Source organism: Armigeres subalbatus, chromosome 2, assembly GCF_024139115.2.
Source record: "Armigeres subalbatus isolate Guangzhou_Male chromosome 2, GZ_Asu_2, whole genome shotgun sequence".
Lineage (NCBI taxonomy): Eukaryota > Metazoa > Arthropoda > Insecta > Diptera > Culicidae > Armigeres > Armigeres subalbatus.
This window is the reverse complement of record NC_085140.1, coordinates 43687378-43710276: the sequence shown is the minus strand read 5'-3', so window position 1 is coordinate 43710276 and position 22899 is coordinate 43687378. Positions and strand designations below refer to the sequence as shown.

The window sequence follows — 22899 nt, the reverse complement described above, 5'->3', positions numbered from 1 at the left end:
TTAAACCGTGTCTGACATTGAAATATCCCGTCAGTCATCATCACTTTGCGCGCGATGTTTTTCCCTAATCTGACTCCGATCCGAGCACAAAGACGAGCTTCGAAACCGAACCTGACCAAAGACGCTGCGCAGACATCAACAGATTAAGGCCGTACCGATGATGAGGGTGCTATTTTTGGACGAAAAAGGAAAAACTCGCCAGCTCGAAAACAACAAACTGGTAAGTACGGATGGTGGCGATCGGAAATCGAGCGAGAAATGCGTATCCAACTGTCAATGTGGTCGTGCTGGTCCGATGGGAAAACTTGATTGTGTGAAGCATTATCGCCGTCTGTGGGAAAGTTTCCTTGTGCGATATTCCCCTCGCGAGCCATGGATTTGGGAGGATCAATTTGTACTTACAATCAATTGCCAGTGTGCGTCCACTTATGAATGAAATGGTATTCGGATGGTGACGGATGAATTTTATTGGGTTCTAATTTTAGATGGGTGATGTACTGAGCGGTGGAATGGGCAACATTCAGTACTCAAATGTTTACTCTTTTCAGACGTAAGCAGTAAAATATTGTTCGAATTGGGGCAATAATTAACGTGTTACGTTTAATTTCATGTGAATTAACATTTTACTGTAACGAAGCACTGCAGCTTTCTCTTCAACTCATCATAGCAAGAAGATTCTATTTTTATTAGATTTTGTACTGTAATGTGATACACAATGACAAATTGTTGTCAAACAAGCAATAACCACACAGCAAATCGTCAAATTGGAAGAAGGAGCAGACGATGAGCTCATCATAGCAACGCTCCCGTAATTCGTTCATGATCAAAGAGTATCATCCGACTCAATTGAAGCCATAATCTGGCATCCAATATCATCAAATTTTATGATAACCTGAACAGAAGTCGTTACAAGGCTCTGGTAGAACGTAATCAAAACCACAAGCAATAAATCTGGTTGAGTGTAATTCTTTTTGTAGGTAGGTGGATCTCGTTTTCATCGATGTGTCGTCATATTATTGAAGAACTTCAAACTGCACTATGGAATCATCATAGAAAAATGTACATTTTTATCAACCCTGCAGAAAGAAAAGGTTGCGGAAATCACATTATGAAACTTCTTACAACAAAACGAAGAAGCATAACATCAACTCATTGTCCATTCTATTTCTGGTTTAAAAATTCTTCAAAATATGATTATAAAATATAAATACATGCAATTATTTATAGTCAATTTATCTTGAGATTCGCAAAAAAAACTTCCATTTCGACTTTAAAAAATTTTGACCTCGTTTTCCTTTAAACCCTCAGCGTAGGATGGTACCGGTGACAATTGATAATCTGAATGTTGACTGCGTTGTTTTTACTTCCTAGTCGTTATTTTGTCAGCCCGCAATCATCTCAATTTTATTTTTGTTCACAACCTACGACCGTTTCCACACTGGTCGGATTGGTTGATTCACGCTACGGCGGAGAAAACAAGTAAATGGATTCCTTTATGCCGTATTGACGATAATTGTCTCGTTTCGGAGAAAGGGATCTTGTTTGCGTTCGAACGGCAGTCATTTCTTCGGCTCTTTGTTGTAAACAATCATGGAGGTATGTTATGATTACTTGTATGACATAAAGAATTTCTTCGTCAATATCCTACGGAAATATAGCACATTGTTGACAAATTTATTTCTTCTCGAAGGATATCCCAGCACTAGGGATTCTAATCAAAGTTGGCAAAACGCAGATGTTCCCCCGGCGAGATAAGAGGCTTGCCCTACATGCCATTTATTGGAATTCGCAATTCTCCTATGAACTACTGCAGGCAGTGAAACAACGATAAGTTTTTCATTTCTTTTATTTTCGGCGAGATACAGACGTTTACAAGACAACACTTCGGAATTCCTTAGGAATTTCTGTGAGAGGAAATTCGTCAGAATTACCAAAACAAAATCTTCAAAAAAATCCTTTTAAAAGATTACGTGATTTTTTTGTATGAAAGCACTTCGAGAAGGTCGGACGGCTTTGAGAGGAGAACTTTCGAGCGAGTCCTGTCGTTTCAAGCTACATATTTGCTCATCACAGCAAAGCAACGCCCTTGGCGAATAGGGTAACGGCTGTATTTTGGACCGGGCTCATATTTTGGACCACCTAGATGAATTTTGCATTTATATCACACAAAACTAAATAAAACATGCAAAATTTGAATTTTATTGCAAAAAGAAACTATCCGTAAGGTATCTCCTACATTTGTTTCTTATAAAATATATCGATTATTAAGTATATTTTCACGCATTTACCCATTCCGGCTGGATTAGACCAAAACCAAGACGACATTGTAAAATTGAAGTCAAGTTTCAAAAGCTGTAAGTTTATTTGTACATAGATTTAAAACATGTGAATGATGTTATTGACTTATTAAAACCTAATTGAAGCAGTTTCATATCTCGAGCAAAACATTGTAAGCTTAAAAACAGTATTCTGAGGCATGTCCAAAATAGGTTCATTTTTTATTAAACCGAACATATTTTCGACAAATGTTCTTTTTAAGTTCTAGATCTCATATTTTTTTTCCTTTTTGCTACCAGAGGTGGGCAAGCCAAGGGCTGAAAGCGTCTTAAATACAGACAATAATAATAATAACTTTTGTATAACAACCATTTTTTCAAAATGATATTCATAAATTACTGTTCATACTGCATTTATAAATTACGGTTCATTGATGTAAGCTCTAGAAAAATGTCTATTAAACCAACATGTAACTGTTTTCATTATTTCCATACGAAAATAGTAAGAAAGCTCCATGACAAGAACCAATCTTTACTAGAGCTCTCCGTCCGTGCTGCTTGCCAATGCAACAGAGTTCCGCGTTCTACGATTATGTTTCGTTTGGAAAAAGAATGTGCAAGGAGCAAGGAAGAACTGGGCAACCCATCTATGACGCAAATGGAACAGATCTGGCACACTACATAAAAAATATGGCAGGGTAGGAGTGATCAGGTGCATACATCACGGCCATGGGTCGCACGTTTGTTTTGCTTTGATAATGCTGTACCAAATGGTACTGACATTTATATTAGTTTCAATACCCTTAGCTAGTATGTAGATATTGTTCTTAGCTTTCGAGTGCTTATTAAAATGTATTGCTTAACAAGGACAAGGATAAAAAACGCCGAAAATGTTGGAGATCACTTATTTAATCTAATAGTAACATAACTTTGCAAGCAATACAAAATTATTCGAGTGGTCCAAAATATGTCCAATAGGTGGTCCAAAATGAAAACAGGTGGTCCAAAATTAAATCTTACATATCTTCAGAATTTATGATAGTTTGGTTCTTTCGGTGAGATTTACAACATTTTTATCCACAAATCCTACCTAGTATTCGCCACTTTTTAGTTGCATAGGGAATTGATCAAGCATTATTACAAAATCTAACTTTTATTCGAAAAATTGCTCGGCCATCTCCTAAAGTGGTCCAAAATACCTCCCTTACCCTATGAAGCAAGCTTTCATGTATAAACTGTTGCGTACGCCTTAAAAAGGACTATGCTACCGATGTTTCCGATAAAGAAGCAGCTTCAGCAGAAATATGGTTATCGGTCTGAAGTACGCTAAGGAGGTGATGGATATTTTGGTCAGAACCTAGCAAAAGGCTGATACTGCCGCTATGATCAATATGGGGAATTATGGAAAGCTGTCAATAGTATTCGACAAATACGCTCTAATTAAACGTGAGTTGGATAGAATGGGATCCAGGATGACAGCCCCGTAAAAAATACACGCGTTACTGATTTCCATGCATGACAAACACTTTTTACGTGGAACGAGTCCTAATGTTTTTGTTCAATGAAGAATTGTGTGCAAAAACGCATGCTCTAATGGATGCTAACGCTGGGGAAGAAGAACACAAACATAAATAAGTTAAGCACACTTAACATATTAAACACACGATACAATAATCTACGGGATGACAAAGGATTGGGAAGGCATTGGAGTTGTGGAAAGGATATAGGAAAAGGGAATGGGATGAGACTGCATGAGGAAAGGAGGGGTTTTATGAGTTTTATGTCGTTTTCGGTTATTGCTGGGTCGATCTGCCCCGGATCCGCTCTAACTGCTGTCAAAACGTTCGGTTATTCGTTCAGGTTGGATCGCGATCCGCACCAGATCCGACCCAAAATGAATGAGGTTCGCTCTGCCGATTTATCGAGATCCAACCTAGGTTCACCAATACATTCGTACACAAACTGTCAAACTGGTGTTTATGTTTACGCTAAAGGAAAATGGAAACGTAAAAGACATGGATAGGTATTTGATTTTAAAACGTTTCATTTGTTAAATTTGTCGATTTTGTTGCTGTCTTCCACGCAAAAATGGATTATTTTATTTGTGTGCTGTCTCCAAATTTCTCTGATGGTGAATCGGATTCAGATACCGACATATTTTTCGCTGATGGTAGCTCCCGTATAGCTCCAGAAACGAAATGAGGGTTGAAAATTTGGTTGGAAATGTGATCGATAAATGCAGTGACAAGGAGGTACTTGCTATTTATTCACTATTACGTAGTGTATTCGAAGATATACTTTAGGTATAATTGTTATCTCAATGAGAAAATAGCGTACCGCTATGAAATTATTTATACCAAAATGTCTATACCATTAATTTATTCATTATTGCAGTTCTGTGAATGATTTGTTTAAGGTTACGGATTTGAAGAATATAAACATAATATATTAACCCTTTATAAGGCGGCGGCAACTATATTACCACCAACAAATGACGTTTTTCTGATTATGTTTTTACAATAGTTTTACTAATTATTTGCCATACAGATGGTATATTTGAAAGCTATTATCACTCCAGGATGATACTTGGCCGGAAAATAGATTCAAATGTCAATTTAGGAACAATTTTTATACCAATTTGAATTGAGCGTAATTTTCGAGTGGAAGAAGGATTTTTTGTTGTAATTTGTTAAAAAACGACAAAGACATATTTTATTCCATTGATATTTATTATGTTGAATCTCCCGTTTAGATTATATAGTGAAAAATTATTTGCCTTTCTTATATATTTGGTTTTTGCAGTTTTGACGAAATCGTGGCTATCCCCAAAACGCCAATAGTAAAAAAAATACAAATAGAAAAAAGAGTGCTAGTCAACTCTTGTGGGATTATGTTTTAAAATAAAAGGCCCCAAACACATTTTATATTGGATTTTTTACAAAGTGTTTCCATACTTTCTTGTTATGTTCCATTTGTATGACATAATTGATAATTCAAATCTACTGTAACAAAACTATTGTTACTCAGCACGCCACATAGAACCAGCATAATATGTAGTTTATCGGGAAACACGGATTGGCATAGCTACTGGCAATGTTCCAGAGCGCCAAAATTCCTTCACGGCAATCCACATTGCCGTCGTCATTCATCACAAGCTCCTAATCACATACATTTATTGATGGATTAAATGTCATTTTTTAAATTAAACAATTAACAGAAGAAAAATCTGACTTCCCCCATAATTCATAAAATAAGAAAAAGAACTCTAATAGCCAAATTCAATAGATAAAATATGTCTGTTTCTGCCAGCTGATATACGCAACAACTGAAAACAAAACAGATGATAGCTTGAGTTCTCACTAACACCATCATACTGACTCGATCCCGATTCGTTTTTCGTTCGGTTATTCAGAGTCGGGGTCGGACCTGACCCAGGTTTAAAACCGAAAACGACATTAGCTACTGGGTAAGAAGATCACTTTTTTCAACTCCAACCGTCATAGTGATTGGATCAAGTCTACCGAAAGATAGTTAAAAGTTAAAAAGCTCCCTAAGCTACAAACAACAGCATCTTTGCTACCTTAAGAGTGGTAGATACCACATCCAGTGTTTGTGGAATCATTCAGAGCATTTAGGTTGCTTAATATATTGGAGTCAGGACTCATCGTTACTTATCGCAGAGGTGTGATTCATCCACCAGCGCTGGATTAGGTCCCCTTAGTGGGAAATCTCACCGCGTCGTAAAGCGACATCGTTCACCGGCAACCATCTTGGCCGAAGGGACCACGTCGTTTGGTCTGCAGTGCCTGTAAAGTACTCCGCCCGCCCAACCCATTCTATCTCGAGCATCCCGTCATCGCTGACCAGCCCTACACCTTACACGAGACAGGCCACACAGTAAGTCATAATAAAAATAGTTTCGAAAAAGTAAAATCGCGGTGTAGTGTTTCTTTGTTCCCTGATCAGCAGAATAGCGAAGAACCGGCCCTGGGAAAAGAGGTGGTTGTAACTAGAAATACTAGAATAAGAGATCGGCAAAGACGCCATCTTGTTTCCAATCGAACCGTCAAAAGCGGTTCCATTTCGACTTGTTTACTTTTTGCATCCATAAGAAGCAAGCAAAAAGTTCAAGTGCTGCCAGTCTTATTTTCACGATATCATGCATTTTCATACGTTGCCAATTTGACAGTCTTTCACTCCGCCGGTCTCTGGTTATAGGGTTGCTAGTTGTAACCCACCCCAGACGACTTCCGTGGCCGTAACCAGAAGTCAGGGATACCCCGGGTGTAGAGATGTCGTGAAATCCCGATTAATCGATTATTAACTAATCGATTATTCTCGATTCTTGTCGATTGTTGAATCGATTAATTGTTGGATAGTAATCGATTCAAAATCAATCGATTATCATAACGATGAATCGATTAATCGAAGTAATCAATTAATTAGCGACATCCTTATGATGTCGTAAAATCCTGATTAATCGATTAGTAACTAATCGATTACCCTCGATTCCTCTCGATTATTATATCGATTAATTATTGGGTAATAATCGATTCAAAATTAATCGATTATCACAACGATGAATCGATTAATCGAAGTAATCGATTAATTTGCGACATCTCTACCCAGGTGGCGAGGCCCTTTTTGCCAAGTTACCCTAAAAAGTAGTATTGTTTTTTAACACTGGTTAGATGATAAAATGCCCAAAACTATAACAAAACTCCTTCTCTAAAATGTAACATAATTATGAGATTATTATATCATTATTGTTACAAACGTTATTTCTTTGTTAACAAAGGATTATTTGTTACAAAAATCTACCATTAAGGTAATTTCCTACATGAAGGCATTGCGTGAGCTGCTCCTCCGTACAGATTTAACGGTCACACGCCTTGGTAGTTATGGCGAAAATCTTCGCAAAATCAATAGAACGTTATACTGTAATCAGCAGCAAACGACGACGACCATCAATTCACTACCTCATGATAACTTCTCACAGCGTATCGATGAGATAAACTTGGATCTTACCTCGGACGATCCAGTTAACCTTTATAGGTCGTGCGATGACACTTTTTTCTTCGAGGTCCTCGACGAAGTGAACACTTCTATTGCCAATGTACCGGATAAATTGGTCGTTGGGATTAAACGAGTGCAAATAATCGAAAAACCTTTTACTAGTTCCGGATTCATTAGGAATGCAGCCCGCACAGTTTCTACTCCAGCAGCAACAATAGAAAAAAAGAAGGGAGCGACAAGTAGAGCACCGCCTGTCGATAGAAACATAAACCGTTCCGTTTCCGCTGACGCTACTAAGGAATCCGTTACGCGTAGCGGTTCAAGCACCATTCCGCTAAAAGTAGCAAACAATGCTCAACCTCCGAGTGACGTAGAATCTTTCTACGTAACTCCTTTTGCTCCTGACCAGGGAATTGAGGAAGTAAAACAATATGTTGTCGAGATTTCTAACGTGGATGCTTCTTCAGTAACTGTCACAAAGCTTGTCCCTCGCGGCAAGAACATAGACGATCTCTCTTTCGTCTCGTTTAAAGTAAAAACTGGAACGCACAACTGCCCGAAGACCAACGGAAGCCTCGGACCCCCCTGTGGGATACACCCTATTGCAAAGATGCACGTTAGCTGCAGAATACAGCTCCCCACCTGTCATCAATGCTACCAAAAGTGTCAGAGCGTTTGCCAACACTGCACTCGCTGTCGTGCTCAGAATATCGCAGCAATCGTCCTCCTCCTTCCATCAGCAGCCGTGCAGGTAAGTCGCTCTCACCAATAGCTCCCGGGTATAACAGTGTTTGCCCCGAAATCGGCGGAAGCTATTTGGCAAATTCCACATTGGCGATCCTGCCAGAAGTAGTTACTGTACAGTAACTACCAATAGTTTTACAAGCATCCTACTTCCCAAAAAAAAAAAAAGAAAAAGAGTGATGAAATTGTTGACGCCATTTTAACTTCATTTGATCAGCGAGCGCGTGTGAAAAAAAAAGCGTCGGTGTTATTCTTTTATATAAAATGTGGAAATGACTCGCGTTTTAACTTTAAAGCACATTTTATATCGCCTTTCTCAGGGCCTTGCATTACAATTCGTGTTTTTGAAAAATAATTTCACAGAGAGCTGAATACGGGAGTGTGTACAGGACGACAACTCCGAGAAAATCTGTTCTGAGACGGGACATCTCAGAAAGACAAGTGGTTCGGGACGACTACTAGAGTGATCTTCGCCACAAGTGGGACACTTGGTGGGGAGATTGTGAAGTGGAAACTTCTTTGTTGGAAATATATATATATATATATATATATATGTTCTGTACGGTGGGACGCCGCTTGGAACATAAAATAGATGGCCAGGGACATCCATCCACATTGATTATTACCATGGAGTGGGACGCTCCAGTGGGAAAATTAGATACTTTATACTCGTATCCAACTAAATGCGAGAGGGGACCTCCGCGAGGAACCACTGCCGTTATGTGGGACTCATAATGGAATGTTTTTGCCGCAAAGCGGGACACTTTAGCGGAAAGATTAGCCATTTGCTTTGTCATGACAGTTGTTACAGTTATTGTTTTAATTATTTCCTGCAGTGTTAAAAAAAATGGAGAGTACGGGAAAATATGTAAGAATCGTGGAAGAAGACGTGGTCGAAAGCGACGAAAACGCTTCCAATCGTTCATACTCATGCGAAGAAAATACTAGCGATGAATCGGAAGTTTCAGAAGAGGAACCGGAGTTTCCAGCAGATGTCGATTTGTGTTCTTCACAGCATCCCATTGGGTCAAACGATGACAGAAACAGAAATGCGGGTGACATAGACAACACGATTGCCACTCAGCAACATCACGTCGATGTCGAGCTAGAGAGCCCTGCGGAAGTGACAGCGAGTGAAGTGAGGTCGGGCACGTCAGACAGATTGGACGGCTTGCAGAAAGCGCTATTAGATTTGACGCAGGTCGTACGTGACAATATAATTGAGCGCAGGCCCTGGCGGATCTGGATTGGAGCCAATCGGCTTCTCTGATGGTACCCGTAACAAGTTCTGCTGTCAGAATCGATAACATCCCACCGTTCCCAAAAACGGAGAAGACAACGTGTATGTGGGAAGCTTTCACCAGGTATCTGGAGAAATTCGAGATAGCAATCTCTCTCAATGGCATCACGAATTTTACAGTACAACCAAGCTCAATTGTTATACCTAGCTCTAGGAGATGAGTTTCAAGGCATCATTCGCGCAGCAGGGCTACGTCCTAGCCTCTCTGATCCAGACTGCTACAGACGAATGGTAGGCAATATCTCCGGTTATTTCCGAGCAATGACCGATGTTAGCGCTGAGCACGACAAGTTCACTGCCATGAAGCAGAATCATGGAGAATCCGCAATAGCTTTCCGTGCCAGATTGGTATCGCAAGTTCGATTGTGTAAATACAGCGAGGAGGATCAAATTCGTTTCGTCAGATCACAGCTTCTGAAGGGAATGTCCAACAGAGAACTGGCGAGGACAGCACGAATGTTCAACTATGACACCGAGTTTGTGGTTCAGTCAGCTACGCGCTGTGAAGCCTTTGAAGAAGAGACAAACGAGTCTGGCAGCAAAGTGCTCGCCGTTGGAGCTTCGTCGTTAAAATATCGGCAGACCGGAAAACGTACGCATCAAGTGACCGGAAAGCAACTAAATGAACATCGTATAGAACAGCGGCAGAACGACTCCCGATCCAACCAAACGTTCCAAGGTCCACCATCTAAGCGCCTAAACATGGGGAGACAAGGAAATGGTGAGTTATATAGCCTATATTTTGACAATCCGCTCTTCAGAAAACAAATGACCTATCTTGCAAAATGTATAGTAGAAATGTTGTCAATAATTCGACATTTTTTGATCAAAAATCTTTTTTTTTTACTTTGATCTAATAGTCACATTTCCGTTTGGTTTGACCCAAAATAGGTACAGATTTGAGTAAGCTGGGTAGACGGAGTAGATGCTCACGGTGTGACCGCCCTGCCCATAGAGGAAGACAATGTCCAGCCTTGAATAAAAATTGTCGCCGCTGTGGTAACATAACATTATTAAACGATCAGTAACAGATGATTTCATTTCGCATGCATTTTTTTTTCTTTTCGAAACATTTCCGATAACAATCTATACGGGAGTAGTCAGAATTTTCGTTTTTTTTTGTGAGAAGGAGTGGGATGTGGGATACACCCTATTGCAAAGATGCACGTTAGCTGCAGAATACAGCTCCCCACCTGTCATCAATGCTACCAAAAGTGTCAGAGCGTTTGCCAACACTGCACTCGCTGTCGTGCTCAGAATATCGCAGCAATCGTCCTCCTCCTTCCATCAGCAGCCGTGCAGGTAAGTCGCTCTCACCAATAGCTCCCGGGTATAACAGTGTTTGCCCCGAAATCGGCGGAAGCTATTTGGCAAATTCCACACCCCCCTTCACAGTCGAGCCAAGCCAGTCAACGGTCTACAGTCGTCCCGGTCCTGTGTTTGGAGTCGGTGAAGAGGTCCTCCAAAATCCTAATACGGGCAGATACAATTGTTTTTCGAACTATACGTGTCCTGAAATATCATCGACTTCTATCCAAACTAGCCGTAACCAAATAGTCATCGAGTCACCTTTTAACTCCACCTTAATAATCCATCGTTGGAAACTGGGATCCACGACTGCCCAAAGTCTCTTGGAAGCCTCGGACCCCCCCCCCTCCCTTCACAGGCGAGCCATGCCAGGCAACGATCTACAGCCGTCTCGGTCCTATGTTTGGGGTCGTTGAAGAGGTCTTCCAAAATCCAAATTCGGGCAAGTACACCCAATATTTTTTTTACACGGTTGGTATTCTTTAATTTCTCGGTTAACCTGATTTTTTACAGCTTTTGAAATACCACCTGAATTTTCTTTGATTTTTTGTGAATTTTTTCATGGGGTTAACTCATAGTTTCATCAACGCTAAAGGTCGTAATCAGCTGAAACCCACCCGTGTAAAAAAAGAACCGGGTGTACACTCTTTTCTCGAACTTTTCGTGTCTTGAAACATCTTCGACTTCCAGTCACAGTCTACAGACGAATCGAACCAAGCGTACTGCATCGAGTCACCGGGACGCAGACCTGCTACAAACTCTATGGAAGCCTCTAAGTCACCCATCGCAACGATCTGCAGCCGTCCTGGTCCTGCGTATGGTGTTGGTGAGGAGGTCTTCCAAAATCCTCGCGCAGGCAAGTACCCCAATGTTTCGCATCATGCCCGTATTGATTCGTTCGCCGCTTGCAGTTCCTCGCATCCGCCACAGAAGCCACATGAACAACTGCTGCTTTACTACCAAAATGTAGGCGGAATTAATTCCACGGTCGAGGAGTACCGCCTTGCAGTGTCTGATCAGTGCTTCGATATCATCGTTCTCGTTGAGACTTGGCTGAATGATGTCACACTTTCCAGCCAGATATTTGGTCCTGCTTACGAGGTCTTTCGCTGTGATCGAAATTCAAACAACAGTCGTAAATCCGTAGGGGGCGGAGTACTGATAGCCGTGAATTCCAGTCTTAAATCAAAAGCTGTCGTTAATACTATGTGGTATTGCCTTGAACAGGTTTGTATAACGATCGAGCTTAGAGACCGGAAGCTGTATTTGTGCGCGCTATAGCTCAGCTATAGCTCAGCAGTACTAGTTCAAGTTAATTCCATCGCCAACGAGAATAATCGTCGTCTTGACCTCAGTTTCATTAGCGATCAAAGCTATATCTTCATCGATTGCACCTGCACCACTAGTAAAATCAGTGGCACATCACCCACTGCTGCTCGTCATGGTAAACCGCAGCATAATTTCAACGACTCTCATGAATCTATGTCCTTCAATTTTCATAAAGGGGTGATTCAAATATGACGTCCACTATTTTTTGGGATTTCTAGACCCCCCTCTCCCTCTGGTATCACTTCTTTAAATGCAGCTACTAACTTGCTCTGCTTGACTTCCTATATAACCGATAGTATGGTTCAACGTGCACAGACGGATGTGATCTACACGGACCTGGCCGCTGCATTCGATAAAGTGAACCACGATATTGCGATTGCAAAAATGAAGAAGTTCGGCATTAACGGTTGTTTTCTAAGATGGTTTCGTTCATACCTCACACACCGCAAGACTGTGGTTGTTATCGGAGATTGCCAGGCACCCAGTTTTATTTCAACATTAGGTATATCTAGACATCAGGTGCCTATACCGGCACCGGGAATCGAACACAGCCACCCCCAGCATGGTCTTGCTTTGTAGCCGTGCGTCTTTTCGCACGGCTAAGCAGGGCCCGATAGGTATTTTGGCCGAATATGTCATTTGGCCGAACAGGTCATTTGGCCGAATAGGTCATTTGGCCGAAAAGGTCATTTTGCCGAATAGATCACTTTTGGCCTAATATTCTGTTCGGACAAATTATATATTCGACGAACTTTCTTCTTAGGGGCCTTCAGCCAAATGGCATTCGGCCGAATAGTTTTCGGAAAACAGCCCGTCTCCCCTACAGCATGTTAACAATAAATAGCCCCAGTAACATTTTGAGTTGTATGACTCACTACAAGAGTAATTAAATTTCATAACAATGAAACTCTAGTGAAGGCATTTTCATCTCCATCGCTTACACCAAAGCCGCTTCAAGAGCAATATCCGCCCAGTTGGCCTACTCTTGAAAAGGTTTTAAAAGTGATTTTGAACGATTTTGAAAATAAAATCGGAATGCAACAAAAAATATGAACACTTAAACACTCAAAACATAAAACATTTGAAAACCTTTTGAAGCCCATTTGTATGCAACCATGAAAGAAATCTAGCACCGTTAAAAAGGTTTGCGCCAAATTCGCATGGAACGGTTTATCCGACGGAAACACGAATTCAGATTGATATATTTTCCCACCCACCCACAGATATTATCTGAATTATCGAACTGAATCAAATAGGTCATGCCACCTGTCCATAAATGAATAACAGTCCCATGTAGATAGGAAATCAAGCAAACATGGAACTGTTGTGAATTTACGAGTAGCCTAGCTCACCTGGCTTATTTTCTCAAAAAATATTTACATAATGAGGGTATTTTGACACTGTTCTTCAACTCCGAACTGCTATCGTCGAATAATGGATCAATGCAACAATAATGAACTGAAATCCACATAAATGTTATGCCGAGACGACTGATGGAAGATAGAGGAGTAACTCCCCATTAATCAATGTGAATGTCTTTTAATAAATATCGTTTTTGTTGAGTATTTTGTCTAAAAACTGTTGCCTGTCCTTATAATTATTTCCTTCGAAAAAAAAAACTAGTCTATTTTATTTTTAACCTAGAATACAAAACATTTACCAGTACAAAAAAACAGTACCAATTTAGCAGCATTTCAAGTATACTTTACACTCCAAATGATAGACACTGGGTACGGGTATGATCGACGGATAACTGGTCATTTGACTCGTGTCCTTATACTTTCTTCGCGCATTGTAGTCGCGTTTAAATGACCACTTTGGCTTCTGTCGTGTAATTTGATGTAATGATCTTGAATTCGTTTGTAATCTTGATCAGGCATTGAAAGCGTGAGTGAAGCGGACGAGCATTGATCTAATTCAATCATAGCATCCTATGCCAGTGAGTGAACAGCCTTGCTCAGATGGATACCAAAGAACGATTATGAGCGATCGTTGTTGCGTAAACAACGAGCAACAGAGTTCGCCAAGCCATACTTGGTATGGTATCCAGGAAAGCTACGACTGGAGCATTTGTGTTACGCTTGCTCTACTAGAATAAAACCGAAACACATCAGATGTTCTGCTTTATTCACTCTGTTTTCAAGTTACTGGGATGGAGAAGAGAAAGTATCAAAGCCTCCCATGCAGTGTACCAGAGTTCCATTCTCATAGCGGACTTAATTTTCCAAATGTCTGAAAAGATTTTTCTAACAGCGTGTGGTAACAACACTCATTGTTAGGTTACCAAGTGATTTGCCTCGCTCAGTTGTCTCCCATTGGTGAGCGATGAAGATCTTTAAACATTGAATCAACGAACGCCAATTTTCAATGATCTAGAGAGCATCAGCGATTAGGCCGCAGTAGAGCATCAAGTTGCCATGAATTTAGCCGATTTTTACTCATGATCTGATTTTTTTCAATGCCTGATCTTGATCCTCAGTGCGGAAAAATGATGAAAATTTTAGTTTGAGGGCGCAAAAACGCTAATGTTCGGAACAGGGTTGAAATATGTCAGTGAATGGATCTCATTATATTCTACGGTCAATCTCTCTTTCCAACTCACCCTGACAGGCTGTTCGCATGGATGTTAACGATCATTCAGTAATTTGCGTTCGATCATTTAGTAGTTTGTCAATAACACATTCCAGAAGCTTAATTTCAAAATATGTTGTATGGTGGACTTCTAGTGCGAAAGGTTTTTCTACAACTTTGCGTAATGGTTCGTTATTAGATTTCAACTAATAACGGAGTTAGAGCGCTAGTTGCAGTAACTTAAACAAAATGATTGGAATTTTGTTATCATTTAGTCTAAGTTACTGAAACTATAGCTCTAACTCCGTTACTAGTGGAATTCAAACAACGAACCATTAGGCAGAGTTGTGAAAAAACCGTCGCACTAGAAGTCCACCGTACAACATATTTTGAAATTCAGCTTCTGGAATGTGTTATTGACAAACTACTAAATGATCGAACGCAAATTACTGAACGAGCGTTAACATCCTTGGCTGTTCGTATCGAGCTCTGCAACCAAACACCTGGGGAGGCGTACCTAGGTAGTGTGAGGATGGGATCACCACTCCAGACCCACTAAAACCAACTTCTTCCTCTCCAGTCATTCCCCCGGCCCGCAATTAGGCAATACTGTGAGGGATGACCATGTTGCCATCTCACGGCACATACAGTCCTCATTCGGTATGGTGTTCACACCGTCCTGCAACAGGGTGGCGCCACTTGTCTACCAAGGAGGTGACGGAGGCGACCCCAGGTTGGTGGCTCCAATGCCGCTTCTACCTCAGCTACAAGGCAAAACCAACCATCTTATTCGTCCTGACGCGGCAGACAGGGTAGGAAGTGGAAGGGGTGGGCTACGCAGAATTTCTACAACCCAATCCAGGACTGTTTACCACGACAACTCGAAGTTCTTCTGCCTAGACAGACTATTTACTCCATGAGGACATTAATGCCCTACGCTCACTCGCTTCTTTGCCAATCTGGGACTCTCCTCGCGTACCACGTGCGCACCACTGCAGGTGTGTGCACGGAAACAAATGCATCAAACAAAACTACAATCATGAATAAAAAATCATGAAATCATGAATCATGCCAGTTCATGAAATCATGATTATAATTCATGATTTCAGGAACATTATTCATGGTACTACGCAATCTTCATCAGTCGACAAAATGCATAACCGGTTATACTTCGAACACTCTTTTCCCAAGAAGTGAGAACGGCTGAAAGGTAGCACGCTGGACTCTCACTCAGTGTACTCGAGTTCAAAACCCCTGTTGAGCTTTTTTTTATTTTTCGATCTCAACAACCAAATCGTAACGTATTGGTTGCGTTGCGCGAAAATAAATCATGAAATCATATAACATGAAAACACGTTGGATTCATGATATCATGAATAATTTTTTCATTTCCAGGAACGGATTTTTACCCGTGTGGGTACCACCCACTGCCACCACCCTTATTACCATCCGTACCATGCGAGGTTTACTTGTGTGCTCGCTCATTCATTCCGTCCCTTTCGCTTGCACCACTTGTGCACCACTCCTCTGACATTTAGTTAATCGCTCCGTGGGGGTATAATACCCCCATCTCCCATTTATTTTTACTCTGTGCACCTCCAGTGCATCGTTTGGACGTCACGCATTCCTAACACTCACCTACCCGGGTTTTGATACTGTCGTTGGGCTGAAGTCAAGGTATCTTGCTGGAGGTTTACATTTCCTCAGATAGTCCTCAATCGGTGTGGTGGTCACCCTGTCCTGCAACGGTGCCGCACAAGCATCACCCCCCCCCCGACACTCCTGCCAGACATAGCGAGACTTTTGTGTCCCCTAATTCTGGTCCCGCAGAGGTATCTGCCCCCTGACACTCCTGCCTGGCTTCTCCAAACTTTAGTCATTCTAACACTACCGACCATGCGTAGCATGCGAGGTTTACTTGCGTGCTCACCCATACACTCGATGACTCACTCTGTGGGAGTATTACGAGTTATACCCCCCAGTTCTCATTCGTTTGCACCAATTGAGGTTGTGTGGGTACCTCCTAAAGGCTCCGTTAACTGCCTGGCCAATTGTTTCACCCTCCCAGGTCATTCATCCCCTGTGGACCCGTGCCTGACACCTTGGGATTCGGGGTTAGGGACGCCATATTGTCAGCTTCAGTGTTGTACCGAGTCTGGCGATATGGCCGAATTTACACCGTAACGCACTACTTCCGAGTATCCATATCCCAACGTAACGGGAAGCATGAATGTGAGTGGTCCATTTGAACTCGTGGTAAATTTTTGTCATTTGCTGGGTGAATGTGTGCATTTTACTGTGGTGAATTTCATATTCGTGGCGCACTGGATGATGTGACTTCGGTTGTTTACTCTTCTCACTCGGAGACGAGCCAGACAATAAATAGAAAATACTCTTCTAACTCTTCGGGAAGGGCAGCAGGGACTATGTCCAAGGGCTTGACGATCCCTCCCCAGGCCATCTGCGAGTTGTGGCGCCTGCCTAGGATGTGGTGGGGTTTGACAGTGGGCCCTGTTAAACCTCTATAAAAGCTGCATGAATCCGCAAGTAGGCTCCGCCAAAGCGACCGTGTGCCGCTCAAAGCGCACAAGCCCAAGTCCTGGTGTTAGGTGGGACGCTAAACAGCCCTGACACGACGGCCCTCCGACGAGACAGGAGGTTTGCGCAGGCCCAATAAGCCGCCTTTAAAAACAACCATTACGAACGACATAGAAGATAATACGACTCGATACAATCGGCAACGACCTAGGCGACGAATAAAGGATCACGATTAGAAGCTTGGAACATGGAACTGCAAGTCGCTAGGTTTCGCAGGTTGCGACAGGATAATCTACGATGAATTACATCCCGCAACTTCGACGTCGTAGCGCTGCAGGAAATCTGCTGGACAGGACAGAAAGTGTGGAAAAGCGGGCATCGAGCGGCTACCTTCTACCAAAGCTGTGGCACCACCAACGAGCTGGGAACCGGCTTCATAGTGCTGGGAAAGATGCGCCAACGCGTGATTGGGTGGCAGCCAATCAACGCAAGGATGTGCAAGCTGAGGATAAAAGGCCGTTTCTTCAACTATAGCATCATCAACGTGCACTGCCCACACGAAGGGAGATCCGACGACGAGAAAGAAGCGTTCTATGCGCAGCTGGAGCAGACATACGATGGATGCCCACTGCGGGACGTCAAAATCGTTATCGGTGACATGAACGCTCAGGTAGGAAGGGAGGAAATGTATAGACCGGTCATCGGACCGGATAGTCTGCATATCGTATCGAACGACAACGGCCAACGATGCATAAACTTTGCAGCCTCCCGCGGAATGGTAGTCCGAAGCACTTTCTTCCCCCGTAAGAATATCCACAAGGCCACATGGAAATCACCTAATCAAGTAACGGAAAACCAAATCGACCACGTTCTAATCGACTACCTCGTCGCAGTATGTCTGCGCTCAAAACTCTCGACGGTGATCAACACGCGTCGGAGTCGTCCGCCGCGGCTAAACATTGGGCGGCTACAAGACGGTAGACTAGCCCAAGACTACGCGCAGCAGCTGGAAGTGGCACTCCCAACGGAAGAGCAGCTAGGCGCAGCATCTCTTGAAGATGGCTGGAGAGATATTCGATCCGCCATTGGAAGCACCGCAACCGCTGCACTAGGCACGGTGGCTCCGGATCAGAGAAACGACTGGTATGACGGCGAATGTGAGCAGTTAGTTGAGGAGAAGAATGCAGCATGGGCGAGATTGCTGCAACACCGCACGAGGGCGAACGAGGCACGATACAAACGGGCGCGGAACAGACAAAACTCGATTTTCCGGAGGGAAAAAGCGCCAGCAGGAAGATCGAGACCGTGAAGAGACGGAGGAACTGTACCGCGCTAATAACGCACGAAAGTTTTATGAGAAGTTGAACCGTTCACGTAAGGGCCACGTGCCACAGCCCGATATGTGTAAGGACATAAACGGGAACCTTCTTACGAACGAGCGTGAGGTGATCCAAAGGTGGCGGCAGCACTACGAAGAGCACCTGAATGGCGATATGGCAGACAACGGTGGCGGTATGGTAATGAACCTAGGAGCACGCGCGCAGGACATGCGACTTCCGGCTCCGAATCTCCAGGAAATCCAGGAGGAGATCGGCCGGCTGAAAACAACAAGGCCCCTGGAGTTGACCAACTACCAGGAGAGCTGTTTAAACACGGTGGTGAAGCACTGGCTAGAGCGCTGCACTGGGTGATTACCAAGGTTTGGGAGGATGAGGTTCTGCCGCAGGAGTGGATGGAAGGTGTCGTGTGTCCCATCTACAAAAGGGCGATAAGCTGGATTGTAGCAACTACCGCGCAATCACATTGCTGAACGCCGCCTACAAGGTACTCTCCCAAATTTTATGCCGTCGACTAACACCAATTGCAAGAGAGTTCGTGGGGCAGTACCAGGCGGGATTTATGAGTGAACGCTCTACCACAGACCAGGTGTTCGCCATACGTCAGGTATTGCAGAAATGCCGCGAATACAACGTCTATTTATCGACTTCAAAGCCGCATATGATACAATCGATCGGGACCAGCTATGGCAGCTAATGCACGAAAACGGATTTCCGGATAAACTGATACGGTTGATCAAGGCGACGATGGATCGGGTGATGTGCGTAGTTCGAGTTTCAGGGGCATTCTCGAGTCCCTTCGAAACCCGTAGAGGGTTACGGCAAGGTGATGGTCTTTCGTGTCTGCTATTCAACATCGCTTTGGAGGAGTAATACGAAGGGCAGGGATTGACACGAGTGGTACGATTTTCACGAAGTCCGTCCAGTTATTTGGCTTCGCCGACGACATTGATATCATGGCACGTAACTTTGAGAGGATGGAGGAAGCCTACATCAGACTGAAAAAAGCGAAGCTAAACGGATTGGACTAGTCATCAACACGTCGAAGACGAAGTACATGATAGGAAGAGGCTCAAGAGAGGTCAATGTGAGCCACCCACCACGAGTTTCTATCGGTGGTGACGAAATCGAGGTGGTTGAAGAATTCATGTACTTGGGCTCACTGGTGACCGCCGATAACGATACCAGCAGAGAAATTCGGAGACGCATAGTGGCTGGAAATCGTACGTACTTTGGACTCCGCAAGACGCTCCGATCGAATAGAGTTCGCCGCCGTACCAAACTGACTATCTACAAAACGCTTATAAGACCGGTAGTTCTCTACGGACACGAGACCTGGACGATGCTCGTGGAGGACCAACGCGCACTGGGAGTTTTCGAAAGGAAAGTGTTGCGTACCATCTATGGTGGGTGCAGATGGCGGACAGTACGTCGAGGAGGCGAATGAGCCACGAGTTGCATCAGCTGTTGGGAGAACCATCCATCGCTCACACCGCAAAAATCGGAATACTACGGTGTGCCGGGCACGTAGCCAAAATGTCGGACAGTAATCCGGTAAAAATGGTTCTCAACAACGATCCGACAGGAACAAGAAAGCGAGGTGCACAGCGAGCAAGGTGGATCGACCAGGTAGTAGACGATTTGCAGACCCTCCGCAGACTGCGTGGCTGGCGAAGTGCAGCCTTGAACCGAGCTGAATGGAGAAGTCTTTTATGTGCAGCACAGGCCACTCCGGCCTTAGTCTGATGATAAATAAATAAACTCTTCGGGAATGTGGAATCGGTTTCAAGGAAGGAGGAAAAAAAAACCTCTCTGCATCCAGTGCTGTCGAATATTTTCAACTCTTGTTCGGAATATGAGTCATGTTCGGGATTTGAGTCAAAACGGTAACTCTTCTTCGTACTATGAACAAATCGAATTTTCAACGTGAAAATTATCAAGAATTTTTTTTTCGGTCCTTTTCAAAGTATCATAAGGTGAAGTGGTTGTATTGAAAATGTGAGTTCCAATGCGTACTTTTGAAGTCAATATAATCTATTTGGGAAGATCCATAAATTACGTCACGCAAAAATTGACGATTTCAACCACCCCTCCTCCCCCCTTTGTCGTGCTTTTTGTAACAAACCTCTAAAAATTTGTATGGATCGTCACACTGCTCTGAAACACCCTCCCCTCCACCCAGAAGCGTGACGTACTTTGTGGATGACCCCTTTTGAGTTTCAGTGACGATTGCCATCAAAATTATAGCATGAAAATTTGTGTCATCACTTACCAAAACGGCTGCGAAATTCGGTTGTGGGCACCCTCGTTTTTTGGCAAATCATTCACTATTGCCATAGTTATCAAAAAACTTATTTTGATTACTTTTTTATGCAGGCTTTTAAAGTTATTCAGACAAAGTTGATTAGAAAAAATTAGTTTTTTTCGATGTTTCTAGCCATTGTATACACATTATTTGTAACTATGCATTAACGTCCTTTGCACCAGTTGTCGCATTAGTGGTCCCTATTTGGCCAGTTCCATAAGAAAACAATGGGATTTGCCAAATAAGGAACCAAAATTAAGAATAGTGTCAACTGGTGCATGCGTTCCTATTATGGATTAATCCATTTTGATGATTATAACAATTTTCATTGTGGTTTTACATTTTTAAAAAAAAAATAGTTGTTCTTATGTATGGCGACAATTGGTACACCTACCCTACCTACATGCTATTTTATCCGTTGTATATATGATTGTTTTTATTATCTTCCTTAATGCACGGGAAAGGCTAACTTTGCTAGGAGAAATCTGGGTTATTCTAGTGCCTGAATAAATAATTCCTTTTCATTGAATCTGGCGGTTTTCATTAATTAAAAATGCGGTCACGTGATTGTACTAAGGTTTCGAGTCTTATATGCTCAAATTCTCGAATAAATCCGATCAAATTTATCTTATTTCATATGCCGTGCCACAAAGTTTGCGATTTTCATTTCAATGTTAAGCCTTTGCCGGCTCCCCAGCAGAAATTGATCATTTTCGGCACACTGGAAACATTTAAAGGAATTCCCAAAACGTCCATCCAGCAGCACCGATTTCAGGATGCAACATCAAAGCATCGCAAACTTTTGGGGGAAAATTCGCATTCCTCCCGAAAGCGAGCATCTGCTGTATGAGAGAATGGCTGTTGAAAATTTCAGAAACCAAAAGCATGAAAAACGAAATGCATTGTTGTCCGATATTGGAACGTGCCATTCATTTCACTATGGCTGGCTTTGTTCCTTCGAGGTCGGCTATGCAACTTATATGAAGATAATATATTTATAAATATAGAAAATTCCAATTTATGATGAGATTGAGCACACACAGCTTAGATTAAAGGAACAAGAAATTTCCCCATCCGTTTCCTACCAGTAGTGACATCATGAATTCGTATGTCGTATCACCCACATACCACCCACGACCTTTACCAAATTTATAATGACTAGTCCTCGTGGATACGTACTTTCTTGCTTGGCGTTGTGAAACTCAGAATTCGTTCGCTTTATTTTTTTTCGTTGTGCACCAACTCGATGAATCACTCACTCACTGCTATTTCTTCTGATTAACTTCGTAGCCAGCTTTAACCTTTTGCCGCTGCTCGTATGTGTACTTATGTAGAGTGGATTATTCACAGACTTTTTCGTTCACACATGGGACCAAAATACTTTTCCTTTGTTTTCTTCAATGCAGTTTCGCTCACAGAGCGTACCCAGCTTAGCCTCAACTTCACCTTTACACCGGTTGCAATAATAAAGCGCACTTGGGCAAACTTCTGTCAGGTCTGAGGAATTTCCATGTTTCTGCTTAATTTTCCATTCCGCGTGAAACTTGGCCTTTTCAGCTTTTCTATTCGGTCGTCACTAAGAAGAATCCGTGCAATATGCACTGCTTCTGCGGCTCACGATTATTACAACTATCCCTTTGAAGATGCACGGCACTGCACACTGCACAGCCTCGATTCCGAGAAGTACTCGCAACTCGTAACTCTAACAAAAAAAAAATCACAGCTCAGTTCAGTTCACGCTTTTCCTCGCACAGTTTTGCAGTCAACTGTGCACTTCAAAAGTTTTCCACCGAAAAACTGCTCCCGATGAAATTTAAATCACAATGTTCGGAAGATTGCCAGCTGGGATCCGCAATTGACTTATTTGCGGTCGAGCGAACGGAAGACGACTACTGGCGGTGCAGCCGATTTTTGGCCAGTTCAGCTGCGAGTTGTTGTGTGAAAAGCAGCATCCCGTTGGCTGGTGGAAAATTCGCGCACACACATGTAAATGCCCTTGCCTGTCGATCGCACTTCTCCGTTCGTTCGGTGAGGAAAAATATGGGAATGATCAGTAACCAACGCTGTGTAGTGGTGATCTTCCTATGCGGTGCTCTGCTGACGTCGTTGGTTGGATTTTTTCGCTCGCTATTGAATGGTCTGCTATTTTGCGATGATTTTGGTGTATGTGGGTGT

The 22899-nt window shown here is 42.7% G+C and overlaps 2 protein-coding genes across 2 annotated transcripts in view; one reads left to right on the top strand and one right to left on the bottom strand.

Moving 5' to 3' along the window:
* LOC134218495 (RING finger protein nhl-1-like) overlaps window positions 1–22632 on the bottom strand; it is a 93414-nt gene extending 70782 nt beyond the window's left edge. Inside the window, 1 exon segment of the mRNA XM_062697580.1 lies at window positions 21904–22632. The gene's annotated coding sequence lies outside the window, so the exon portion shown is untranslated.
* LOC134208948 (uncharacterized) lies at window positions 9495–10364 on the top strand. The gene is made up of 2 exons (XM_062684916.1): window positions 9495–10057; window positions 10228–10364. Exons 1-2 carry the CDS (start codon window positions 9565–9567, stop codon window positions 10362–10364), a joined length of 630 nt encoding a protein of 209 aa, XP_062540900.1. The 5' UTR covers window positions 9495–9564.
* Window positions 22633–22899: the final 267 nt, after the last annotated feature.

What these genes read in the sequence shown, in the direction of transcription:
- LOC134208948 (XM_062684916.1), top strand. Translation starts at nt 9,565, where the DNA reads ATGGTAGGCAATATCTCCGGTTATTTCCGAGCAATGACCGATGTTAGC. An exon ending in CATGGGGAGACAAGGAAATG is followed by an intron (nt 10,058 to 10,227) that starts GTGAGTTATATA and finishes GACCCAAAATAG; the next exon opens with GTACAGATTTGAGTAAGCTG.